Source organism: Nerophis lumbriciformis, linkage group LG18 (assembly GCF_033978685.3).
Source record: "Nerophis lumbriciformis linkage group LG18, RoL_Nlum_v2.1, whole genome shotgun sequence".
Classification (NCBI taxonomy): domain Eukaryota; kingdom Metazoa; phylum Chordata; class Actinopteri; order Syngnathiformes; family Syngnathidae; genus Nerophis; species Nerophis lumbriciformis.
The window spans coordinates 30,468,673-30,482,268 of NC_084565.2; the positions used below are offsets into that span (position 1 = coordinate 30,468,673).

General features: G+C 38.3%; 1 protein-coding gene across 1 annotated transcript in view; it reads right to left on the reverse strand.

The window, feature by feature from the left end:
• Nucleotides 1-13,596, reverse strand: part of atf6 (activating transcription factor 6) — a 74,078-nt gene that overhangs the window by 15,804 nt on the left and 44,678 nt on the right. Inside the window, exons 14-15 of the mRNA XM_061978023.1 lie at nt 11,219-11,330; nt 3,433-3,517 (exon numbers count right to left, since the gene is read on the reverse strand). Coding sequence (XP_061834007.1) covers nt 3,433-3,517; nt 11,219-11,330 — 197 coding nt within the window. The remainder of the gene's footprint in view (nt 1-3,432; nt 3,518-11,218; nt 11,331-13,596) is intronic.

Consider the following 13,596-nt stretch of genomic DNA (forward strand, 5'->3'; position numbering starts at 1 on the left):
ATAACAAAAACAACACAACATTGTATGATAGTAAAACATATCAATATAATTACTGTAGTATTGACTATATGCTGATACATTACTTGGCATTGTTATCGATCCGCCTACCTTTGTTTACATTCCAGAGCGCTAGCTTAGCGGTTAGCATGTCTTATTGTATACTCCTACGGTGTGTAGTGTAACTTGTTTAGCTATTACTCATTCTCAAGAGATAATTATACTTGTAAAAAATATAGTTTATTTGCTGCCATAGAGGCCAGGATTGCTGACTAAAAAGTGGCTTTGGCGGGATGTTAGCCGCTCGCTTGTTAGTGAGGATGCTACGTTGCGTTGAGGACGCGGTCGTTCTCTTGTCGCTGTCAAATTTGCGGGTTGCAGGTAGAATGTGTCAACATGCATTATCACGATATAACAATAGTATTAAAAGCTGTTTCGTCTGCCAAATATTTATCATTTATATCGTGTATCGTCAACCGTATATCGCGTAACTCAATCATGTACTGGTACTCACTTTTCACATTTTTTGACATTTCTCAAAGTGTATGTAGACTTGTATGCATGTATCTGATTTTTTCATGTCAGTGTGAACATTACAATTCAGATTTTTTGAAATCCAACCCAAGCGTCTTTCGTAGATGGATATAAATCAGATATAACGTATCCAATATAGTCTGAACAATTGGGTCACAATTATCTGACCCATGCATCATTAAAAGGTGACAAATGTCACAATCATTCGGCAAAACAGACAGGCGTGAAAGTTAATGGTGGACGAACAGGAAACAGTCAGTGGCGAATATGATGTTTTAGAACTTATTAAAATATAAATCCCACCGCTCCTTGGTACGGGCGTCGCAACAAGGCCCCGCAGTTCCACAAATTACCAAAGCTAAAATTCTTGCCCTTTCCCAAATCTTCTACATGAGAAAATAAACTCTAGTTGTACGAGCTCCTTGAAATTGCCATAAATGTGCCAGGATTGACACAGACGCGAATCGGGGCCATGTTTACACAGTGTGACATCATATTTTGTGAGCATGCGCATCAGTTCACGGACGCATTTTGTTAACATTAGACATACATAGAAGTTGCATATTTTTTTGATAATGTGAACGACCGTATAAAAAGTCAGAATCAGACATCCTCTCCTGCAGTGTGAACGTAGCCAGAGTCGGTCTTCTCTCGCCATATCGTGCTTCAGTTTGTGGCTTCATTCTATCACAGATTTTTTTTCTTTTCTTTTTTTAAAGCATATTTTATGTATTTTACGCTACAATTAAGCATGGCTGAATGAACTAAAAATATCATTACTACAGTAATATTTGCCACTAGAGAAGACCAAACCAATCAGAGCTGGCTGTTCGGCAACGTGATCAGTTATTGGCACAGTCTCAGGATGAATTACTATATTGGAATAAACAAGAGTAAGGGTGACTATGTGGGTATTTTTTAATGTCTAGAGGCCTCTCATAATGTTAAAACCCATATTTAAAAGGTCAAAACAGGTTTTATATGCTCTAGCAATGAAAATATTAAGACATATAATCTCAGAAATTAATTTACCACAATCAGTGCCAGAACCAATTAACAGCAATAAACAAGGGATTACTGTATATGTTCAGTTTGGCTTTGAGGTATTGTCAAATAACTGTATGTGTATTGTACACCATGTGAAATAATTGGACATTGAATTTTTTAAATTTAACATGAAAAAAAAACCCTACTAGGAAAAATGGGCATCATACTCTGCAGAATGTGAACATAGCCAATTGAAGACATTACACTGAATCAGCACAACATTTGGTACACACCTTTAGGGAACTGACAAGCACATATTCGTAAAATCTGAGCACGGTTGGTTGAAAAACATGACTGCTACCTGACAAAACATCTTTTCAGGACTTGGTAACTAATTGTCCATAAGTAGGGATGGGTACCATTCACATTTGAACTCATTCCCGGTACCTGGGAATCGATACCGGTACACAACAGTACCACTTTTCACTGCATTGTGTGTGTTGCATTGTGTGTGTTAATAAATATTGTTTTTTGATAATAAAATCTTTTTTTTATCTCAACATTTAAAAATGGGCTAATTATGATAACTGCTGTCTAATTGTTGTATATTGTTTCATTATCACATTTCTAACAACTGTATTGTTCTTAGAATCCGGAGAAAAAGTGAATAAAGCAATAGCAATGGCAGTAGTGTATAGTTTATGGTGTGTTAGTCATTTCAGTCGTTGCTGTCTGTTGCGCCCTCACAAAGGGTTAATACTGTAAGCATTGTACTAAATAAACACCAGCTGTTTGATTGTAACGTGCATCTTAGTTATAGTTTTCATTAACACATTTGAAAGTGTTGATATTAAAAAATTTAAATCAAATGTAAATAACAAAGCCATTGTACTAGCGCATCTGTGGAAAACTGGAGCTTGACTTAATTTACGTTGGGGTGTTTTTTGAGTCAATTTCTTTGTTGGCATTGAAAATTGCAACACTACCGAGAGGTAGTTTGGCTGAGTCTACTGTCAATGCTGCTGGAGTGATCGCAGTTGGCAGCTGAGTCGGCAACCGGGCGTAACCTCACACATAATCCAGGTATCAAAACATGGCACCGTTAGATTTCGCGTGAATCGGTGGGAGTCGGTCAATGCCAGAAAAGTACCGGATTCGGTACCCATCCCTATCCGTAAGTCACTGACTATGTGTCTAATGAATATAAAACCTTCAGGATATCTGTATTACATGGATGCTAGCAATGTACAAATCATTTTAACCACAACCCATAGAAGGCGCTCAAATGTCATTTACAGTCACGCAGTTAATGTACCTTGCCGTAAAAATGGGGCATTGGAAGAATATTCCCATTTTCAAAGCTCTGGGCTGTTGGAAAGTGGAAAGACTGGCACATAACTCAGTGGGTTTGGCAGTGTCATGGCCAAGTATTGAGAACTGTTTAGGGAAGATTGGGGTAAAAAGCAAACTGTCTCACAAAAGTTGTGCTTTTTCTAGTTTTTGAATACCCCATGCTTTTTAGATTTAATTTTTATTCTATCAACATGTCAGGCCTGGCACTTGTCTAAATGATTTGAAGTGCAAGTTATGAAGCACCCAAGCCAAAAGGAAATCACAACACTGAGAAAGCATTTCTTTATCTTTGGGCCTGCGTGCTTGTATTTGGTTTGGACGGTGGCCGTGCAGCCACGTCGCAGCTCGGCTTAATGTAGCTGAGAGGGAGAAGCCTGAGGACGTGACAAAAAGGGCACCAGATGTAAGGAGGAAGATGAATTGATGCAGCAACTGGTACCAACACGCACTCGATCACCGTAACATACTGAATATGACAACAGTGTGTTGATGCCATTCATCTGTTGCAGTGCTGACAGATCCATTTTCCACAACTGTTAAATAATAACAAGAGTTACTTACCGTTTATGTTCATGGCTGGCAACACTACAGACATCTTGGGGCGACTTCCTTTATTGTGGTTGGTGGCAGGAAGTAGCAGATGATCCTAAGAACACACAAACAGGAGAATTCTCACTGGGCAGCAAAGTCGGCTGTAAATTAGATGTGACGCTCGCTTCTTTGGCCAAAACCAAACCGTTAAAAGATTATATGGTAGAGGCAAACTACATTAGGAGGCTAGGATTCCTCAATTTTAGGGTGGTGAAACGATCCGTGCTGAGGTCAATGGTGTTTGTTTCTTACAAACGAAGCCCAGTTTCCATGTAGCAGCCTATAATCAAAATATTTCATTTTCCCTCAAGGCTAACTAAGCACTTTTTGTCCTTAATCCCCAAGAGATGATAATTGCAAAGTAATTCAGTTATTGGCGCTGTAAATAATGGTTCTGTGAGACAGAGAGGAAAGGCTTAAATCCGAGTACATCCTCTTGAGAAAGATGAGTGGAGTGCCCATGACAGACGGACAGACAACATTCACACTCACATTCACACACTAGGGCCAATTTAGTATTGCCAATCAACCTATCCTCAGGTGCATGTCTTTGGAGGTGGGAGGAAGCCGGAGTACCCGGAGGGAACCCATGCAGTCACGGGGAGAACATGCAAATTCCACACAGAAAGACCAAGAGCCTGGGGATCGAACCCAGGACCTTTGCATGTTCCACCTGTATAACATAATGACTGAGTGAAAATCTGGTGGGAGGAAAACATGCAACTTTTCTCTGATTACAATAGAACGTTCACCTACCAAATATCAGGAGCATTGTGGCAAATGGGTGCAAGCTTTTGACCACAAACTTAGTCACTGCTCGGTGATATTCGTCTAGCGCAGGGCTAGGGCGTGACGCAATGTTGAGAGAAATTCTACAGCACATATGAGAATTAAGGGACAATGGTATATATTTGTAGCCAAACCACTTAAATTCTAATTGAAAACCACAGGAGCCACAAAATTAAAAAAAATGTGTCAACAATAAATTCTTTCTTGCTTCATGCATTTGCACACAAATATTGGAAATCATCTGTTCATAGGTCAAAACACGGCTATTATTTAATAACTCATGTCTTAAGAAACATCTCAACATTCTTAACTGACATATAATCTATGGATGTAATGAGAATGTTAATAAAAAGACGTTGAAATCTCGCAAATGAACCACCAAGGTTCCTGTAGTCACTTGGTGGGTCGTCTAAACAGCCAATGACTACCGTGTTCTCGAATTAGCGTCAGGCCACCCTGCAGTGTAATTTAAAAAACCGTGGCTGAAGGCAACCTCCTGGTTAGCAAGATGACAGCAGATGCACAACAGAAACAGCCGTTTCCACCTCTGCACGCAACTTAAAATGTTGGGCTGCTCAGCTGTTGGTGTGAAACTCATACGTGTACTGTTGTTTACAATGAACTCATCAGCGGTATTAATGCTGACTGAGCAGTTTGCTCCTCACCGCTGTGTAGTACGATATACTTTTTATCAAATGACAATGTGGTCAAAGAGTTATGTGATCCTTTCCATATTACTAAGCATTCCATGTTACTAAGCATTTAAAGGGGACCTATTTGGCAAATGGAGATATTTATAAAACTTATTTCATACTTCCTCCAAACGAGCCGTTTGGAATTCACCCAATTTGTGACATTTTTCCAATCTCCATGTCAGAATAATTGTATCTAAGTTATTGCAAAACTTTGTGTTTTAATGAGTTCCCGGCGAGAGGACAAAAGCTGTCTTTGATCCTACCAAACAAAAGGCTTGTAAAACTCCACTGTGTAGGATGGGGAACGACATGAGGGTTCTGTTTCTTTGATGTATTGTAATCCACAGAAAGATTTTGTCTTGACCCGAGATCTACAAAGCGGAGAGACAGCAGGACCTGCCCAAGCTCCAGGCACCTTTTCTTTGAACTGTTTTACGACCTTTTCTTTGAATTGTTTTTAATCAAAGGTGATGGCTGTTTACGACCCCCCTCCCTTAAAAACAGCTGTTGCCATGTAATCAGAGAAAGTCCAAGTAAAAGAGGAGGCGTATAATCTTTTGTCAGAGCGTGGTGATACTGTACAAGGGTACAGGTGTACACGTTTCTCCTCAATTGAGCCAAATTTAATTTTGTCTCTGTTCAATTCCTTGCTTCTTGTCTTGTTTAATAGATGGCATCAGTGTTTGAACCTGACACTCCACATATGGTAAAGTTTTACTCGAAGAGCTTTGCACGAATCCGCCTTTGTAGTCTGCGCTGCAGTCAATTAGCTACTTCTTTTTCCTCTATCCTCTTGTTGTGGGAAAAGACTGGCTCGTACATGCACATACATCCGCCGCTGTAGCTATTTCTAATACAAAGTAGCGTAAAGTTCTTTGACTTGATTTGGAAGCGCTTATTGCTACAACCTGGCTGAGGGGGAGAAGATGCAGTTGAAGTGGAGGCACGTAATAAGACCGCCCTGCAGAGACGGTCAGAAAGCGGTTTGAAAAAGATCTGTAAAATATAATCTAGGCAACATTTTGACCAAAGAACCACCATTACGTGTCATGTATACCACAAGGAAATCATAATATGGCCACTTTGAGTAAAATAATGAAGTTGTACTACATAACTATACATTTTCACAAATTGAAAAAATAGCATTTTGCAGAATTTATTATTAATACATTTCCAGAAAAGTATTGAGAAGCTCTGCGCTAGACGAATATCCCCGAGCAGTGACTAAGTTTGTGGTCAAAAGCTTGCACGATTTGCCACAATGCTCCTGATATTCGGTAGGTGAATGTTCAATTGCAGTCAGAGAAAAGTTGCATGTTTTCCTCCCACCAGATTTTTACCCAGTCATTATGTTATACAGGTGGAACATGCAAAGGTCCTGGGTTCCATCCCCGGGCTCGGGGTCTTTCTGTGTGGAGTTTGCATGTTCTCCCCGTGACTGCGTGGGTTCCCTCCGGGTACTCCGGCTTACTCCCACCTCCAAATACATGCACCTGGGAATAGGTTAATTGGCAATACTAAATTGGCCGTAGTGTGTGAATGTGAGTGTGAATGTTGTCTGTCTGTCTATCTGTGTTGGCCCTGTGATGAGGTGGCGACTTGTCCAGCCCGAATGCAGCTGAGATAGGCTCCAGCACCCCCCGCGACCCTGATAGGAACAAGCGGTAGAAAATGGATAGATGGATGGACATTTCCATGTCCGATTGTCCGTGTGTTTGCTTTCTTTCTTTCTCTTGCTTTAAAACCGGATACACAAGGATTCATTCTATGCATCGCTCTCAGCACTTGAGAGCTTTTATTAAATAGCAGGATTAAACAATTACAGTAAATGCTTTTGTCATCCATCCAACATTTTTGTTTCGGTGGGCGGTGGCAGGACCGCTTGTTTACACACACGAAAGGACAGAGCCTCGCTAGCGAGACGCACCGCAAAGTAAAAAAATGAGGAAAAAAGATTATTGCAAAGCCATATGTGTGGGAATGTTTCAGCCTCAAAATGAATGACAGAGATGAGCCCATCAAAAGGGTGCTGAAGATGTTACAAAGTGATTGCAAAAACAAATAAAAAAAACCAGCAAAAGATAACTAAGAGTTTATTTTCACACTTATTGTATTTATCTGTGTTTCGTCCCTTATTTAGGATAATTAAAAGTTTTTGAAAAAAATGTTTATTAAAAATAAAACTATTGGTTAAAAAGGTAACTTGCATTAAATTTTTAATTAAATCACTGCTTAATTTGGTCTTAAAATAATGCTGACAATATTGTTTATCGGCAATAATTTGTGGGACAATATATTGTCCAGCGAAATGTCTTAAGTGCTATTAACACAGACATCATGCTTTCAATTAATACCCTGTCCATATCCATCATTACTGTAGATTTATAACCACACTGCACTAAACAGCCTGGACAGAAACATATTTTTTTAATACAAAACAAAGCCAGGGATTAAACAAAGGTCCTTCATTTCCTGCACACATTCTGTCTTAATCGATTCTAAATAAATCAAAATTTGATTAATAAAAAGAAAAAAAGAAGATGTATATATATATACATTATATATATAATTTTTTTTTTAAATTTCTATTTATTTATTTTTATTTTTTTAATCTGTCATGTCTAGCCACTCAGGCAAATCATATTGTTGATGTAGATGCCCATATTTGCTGTACAGATTTAGTATAGAAAAGAGAAGTGTGGGATACTTTTCTTGTTGCCTTATATGTATTTAACTTTTTTAAATGTTTGGGTAGAATTTTATTAAACAAAACCGATTTTCTTTTAAGTAATATATACATTTATCACAGCTATTTGTCTAGTTAATGGAGGAATGTAGTTAATCATAGAACTGGCACCCAATGTTATTAAAAAGTATGGATTTTGAATCAAGAATAATTATGAATGAAATTGTTACCCCCAAGAATCAAATCACATCAAATTGTGGAGTCTCCAAAGATTCACAGCCCTATTAGCTATATTGTACTGAACAGCCAGAACGGAGATACTGTACGTATACTACTGTCCAAAGTTGTGCATAATTTCCGGATATATGGTTTTTATTGTACAGTAGTACCTCAACTTACAAGCTTAACTGGTTCTGTGACAATGTCTCCCATTCAAATGAATTTCAACTAATTTAATTGGTGCTTGGTCCCCACAAAACAGCACAATTTTAACGTGTACCATATCTTTTAAAAAGAAAAACACGCCTTTAAAAAGAAATATTGTATACAAACAAAGTAATAGAATGTTCTAACAAATACAGTAGTAATGTAATAATGATGTACATCATTTAACTTGGAGAGTGGACTACTGTCCCTCCTTCTAGCTTGTTCATCAAACAACATCAGCAGTTTCTCCTTATTTTTATGGATAAATGTCCACTCTTTCATGGATAAGTGATCTGCTCAAATGGCTTTACCAAGTTTGCTGCAGGCTCAGTCATGTTGGAAGATGTATTTTTTTAATTCAATGACTACCATGCACTTCTTCTCAGCACTGTCCTTCACACTCGCTTTCTTCCTTCCCATGCTTGGAAAACAGTTATTTCCATTTTTAGCTAGCGAGTAAGATCAGATGTTTTGGGCCGACCTTAAGGGTTTCACTGTGGGGGTGATGCTTGTAACTCAAATTTTTGCTTGCAACTTAAAGCATAACAATTAGTCAAGAGATAGTTCTTCTCTCAAAACACTCTTGATTGATTGAAACTTGCATTAGTAGATTGCACAGTACATATTCCGTACAATTGACCACTAAATGGTAACACCCGAATACGTTTTTCAACTTGTTTAAGTCGGGGTCTACATAACTCAATTCATGGTCTTAAATTGAGGTACCACTATATTTTTCCTCTCCGCCATTTAATCCTTGAGACGCTCACCAAGTGGAGGTCTCAATAAATTCTATGCCTCTACGCTTGGACCTCCAAGTTCTTGTCCAACTTTGGAGGCATATTTTTCCTGGAAATGTTGGTGGAATTTTAAATCGCGCGAGCAAGTTCCACTTATTAAAATATAATTGAGTTTTAATGTGCAGTAATGCTGTGTTAAGTGCACTGTCAATCACTTAAAGGAGAGTGTTTATATTCACCAAATAACAATAAAAAAGTCAATACTAGCAATTGAGTATTAATCTAAAACATGGTCCGGATGATTGCAACTAGTAGTTAAAATTAAAAGACTTTATTGTTTGGCATATGTTTCTGGCACTGCAAGGCACTAAGAAAAAGCTGGACACTACCAATGGGAGTATTAAATGTTCCCCCCAATGAGAGGGTTCTTGACGATGTAGGAAAACATCGAGTACATTACTGCTCATCATCAAGGGACCTACAGGCTAGACAAGCTGACATAAGAGCCGTTGCTGCCATGGCGACAGGTACATTTCCCTCGAAACATTTTGGATAAGGTCCTGTGTGAAATCACGCAATGTTTCCACCACGTCACCCCAAAACGCACACGCTTACATCAAGCGGCAGGTGCCATAACACAAAAAAGTAAGAGCAGTTTTTGGCTTTGTCAAGGAGGTACGTTTTCCATCACCTCAACTGCTTTCATACTCAAGGCCACAGGTGCTTGTGTATCTGCTAAGGGCTTAAAAGATGATCTGGGTTTCAATAGGAATGTGTCGCAACAACACAAAGAGCAGAACTGCCGGGGAGAAGATGAGAAAAGGTATGGACAATCCACAAAGACAGATGTTCAAATTGATTGTGATTGGTTTCAAATTCAATCCAGAAGCCTGGCTAGTTTTGTAATCACATCATACTGAGTGGAACAAGAGCCCACCCGTTTTCACCAAATATATACACCCTGAAACCGAGGAAACAAAATAAAGGCAGAAATTACAACGTGACATATTTTCTCTATAATAAGAACTTATTTAATGGTGCGTTTATACTTGTCAGGTTGGAATCACACCATTGCAAAAGTGATTTGCAATGATGTAACAGTAATAGGGGTTAGTACCTTTCGCATTTGACGGTACCAATTTTTGCAACTTTTGTCGGTGTTAATGTAGATTGTTTAATAATAAAATCTCATCTTTTAATAATTTCGAGATCCAATTTTGACAACAAAATTCTCACTTTTGAAATATTACTTTCTTCCTCGTCTGAGCTACTGTGACATAGAATACCGTAAGAACTCCTATAACCCTCAAAAGTGCAGATTTAAACTTACGGTCATTTAAAAACAGCACTGCACATCACAGTTTTGATTTTAAAAGTCTAAAAAAAATTATGTTGAACATCTGGAGGGCCGGATTGAAAATCTTAATGGGCCGCATGTGGCCCGCGGGCCATATTTTGCCCAGGTCTGCTTTAGAGAGTCCAATTTACTTAACATGCACGTTTTTGAAATTATGGAGAAAACCCACACACACATGGCAATAATGAGCAAAATCAACAGAGATGCCCAAGAGAACGTGAGACTGACATGCTAACCACTCGGGCACCAACAACCCTACAGCGACAAAATATATATTAAGCAGCTATATGAAATCCACCACGGTCACCATTGTCACCATGCCAACACCACTGTGACCCACTTGGTGAAAGGGGGCCTTAATCTTTGACCATCATGTGTCAAGACTCCCACCACATTCAGCAAGACTATTGAATGCATTGCAGCGCTCAGGGGAAAGAAGCTAAAATATCCCTTTAATTTTGTTAGCAATGTTTTTGTTTTAAAGCATGATGGAGCTTTACTGGGCTGTTTCATTGTACTGTCTGACAGGCGCTGGAGTCATTCAAAAAGAAAATCTGTTTTATTTGGTTAGCACTTTACACCATAACGTTACACTGGGGCCCTCTATAAATATCTTTCCGGGAAGAAAAGACAGCACTAAAACCCAACGTGATCAAAGAACTTTTACTGAAAGTGATGTCCACTATTAATCATGGTAAGACAGCAAATCCAAAGCAGACCCAGAGCCCAGACTGAGGTAAAAACTCTAATGAAGAAAGAGTGAGAAGATGAGAAATGACATGTAGTCATGCCTGAAATCTTAAAAACATGGCCCGGATGATTGCAAATGGGCCGGGAAAACGGAACCCTTGGGTGTGTTCACATCACCCCCACATCCGCCCTGCTTTCACATGACATTTTTACGTTAAGGAACAGACCTATTTACAGGCTATTCATGATTCATTCATTACACATTATTTTCTTTATTTAGTCACTTTATGGACAGTTTGTAGGAAAAGCTACGGCAGTGAAACCATTACTACGTGTTGATTGTCAATATATGGTTCCGTGAGGACAAACTTACCCTGCGGAAAGACACTATGTAAAAAGTGTCACCACGCCTGTTGATCTCGCCAAAGAAGTCGTTGTACGTGTGATGGGGTGCGTAGTACACTTGTAGCTCACGGCCAGGGGTCCTTAAAAAGAGAATAATTCATTAAAAAACACTCTGGGCGTTACTACCAATTCATATTTATTTGCATAATTGGACCATCATTTCATGATACAACTCTGTAATACAGCAACTTTCCTGGCTAGGTGAAATGAGCTTCTCAGTGGTTTCTAATGAGGTAGGTACAAATAATAGCTGGTGAAAGGATTGATTGCATTTACTATAAAACACATCTTCTGCCCTAATCAGTCCGATGTCAGCAATTCAACCAATCCCTGCAAATTACGTGCGACCTCAAAATTTTGTCCAAAGAACGCAACTTATTTTGGGTAATAAGCGTCATTATCGGCAATTCAATTTGTCAAATCAATCCCGTTTACGCCGCTAAGCCCTCTGGGTAATGTCGCATATAAACATTGAGCATTGCACCAGCGTCCTGATTTCATAGTTTGCATGTATTCATATATTAATTTCATTCTAATTCATCCATAGTAAGACAATTAAAAACATATTTTCATCTGCAAAAATGACCAAAAAAGGCAGTATTTACATGTTAGATATGTTAAAGTGTGATGAGAATATCTTATCAACTCTCATTTACCAACAAAAAAATACTGCTACAGATCACTTTCAACTGTTCATAAATGTTATTGACATTCGAGGGTAAATGTGATTATATGACATAAATAGATGTTTGTTTAAGATGGATAACCACTTTCCAACCATAAAACATACACGGAGAATGAGTGCAACTCTTCAAACTTAAAGTGTTTACAAAGTACAAAGAAGAAGAACCATGATAAACATTCTGAATTCATTTCATCCATCCATTCATTCATTCTCAAACTAATCTTACTCATCTCATCATATGAAATATAACTTACTTCACCCATTATTATTTATTTATTTTTATTGTGATTAATTATGGAGTATATTGTGAATAAATTGAGAACAGGAAGTGAACAAAAGTTTTAGCAACTGTTATGTAAAAGAAAAGGGGAAGGATTAAATAAGCTCTGCTTCTTCCTACTCCTTTTCGAACATGTTGAAAAGAGAAACTGGAAATTGTGATGTATCATGTTGTATGCTTGCATGTTCCAAATAAACTCAAACTCAAACTGAGGACAATACGTAAGTAATTGGTGGTGTTTTCTGTATAATTATGATTCATTATTAGTTATGACTAATTAAAACAGGACATAAGTTTGACAATGAGCTCAGAGTATGTACTTTTACTGCCATCTAGTATCTACTTTTAAGTCTGTGCGGTATGAAATGAGTAAAACATCAATACAGTAGTTTTCCAGTTTTTGTTACAATCCTGTGATTCTTGAGGCTAAGGTTACAAGGAACACTGAAATTATTGATAACAAGTTCATAAAATCACAAGCTGATTCAATGTTAAAAATGAGCCTCTAAACATTGCAACTTTTGCTGCGCCTTTCTGAAAAATCATTGACCATGGCTGCAACAATCACAAAAAAGCCTGTGAAATCCTGAAGGGACTGCCTAATAATACATGTATTATTGTATTTTAGTTAGATTTTCATGCAAATCCAGGTTGTAACCTCCCCATACAATCCTTGAAGATATGAATACAGGGAAAAAATGTACTTGAACTTAGGCCACTAGACCTGTTTAAACAGTTTCCCCTTTGTCCTTCACATTTCCTTGCCAGGGAGGGGGGAGAAACTATAGGGGGCCAGCAAAACCTATTGACTCCATCTGTTCTGATCTGAGTGCAGCTCAGGAAAAGGTTTTGAGTGCCAAAACTCTGAAGTCAAGTACTGGGGTCATCCTTGACAATCTGTGCTTCATTAAAAAAATAGCAAGAGGGGGGACAATTTCCAAAAAAGGAGAAAAACATTTTACCTCTCATTATGGCTCCATTTAAAGAGCCACTTAAGTCAAATACTATTATATGAACAGTGGCTTTACGTAATGGTGTTGTGTCGAAGGAGGCTGCAATACATTTGTAAGACAAGGCAATTTTAAAAGGGAGTTTACTGACTACAGATATGCTGTACTTAACCCTTTAAAGCAGTGGTCCCCAACCTTTTTGTAACTGCGGACTGGTCAATTTTTTTTTTTTGGTCATAAAAAAATACAATCATGTGTGCTTACGGACTGTATCCCTGCAGGCTGTATTGATCTATATTGATATATAATGTAGGAACCAGAAATATTAATAACAGAAAGAAACAACCCTTTTGTGCAAAGGAGTGTGAATGAGGGAGGGAGGTTTTTTTGGGTTGGTGCACTAATTGTAAGTGTATCTTGTGTTTTTTATG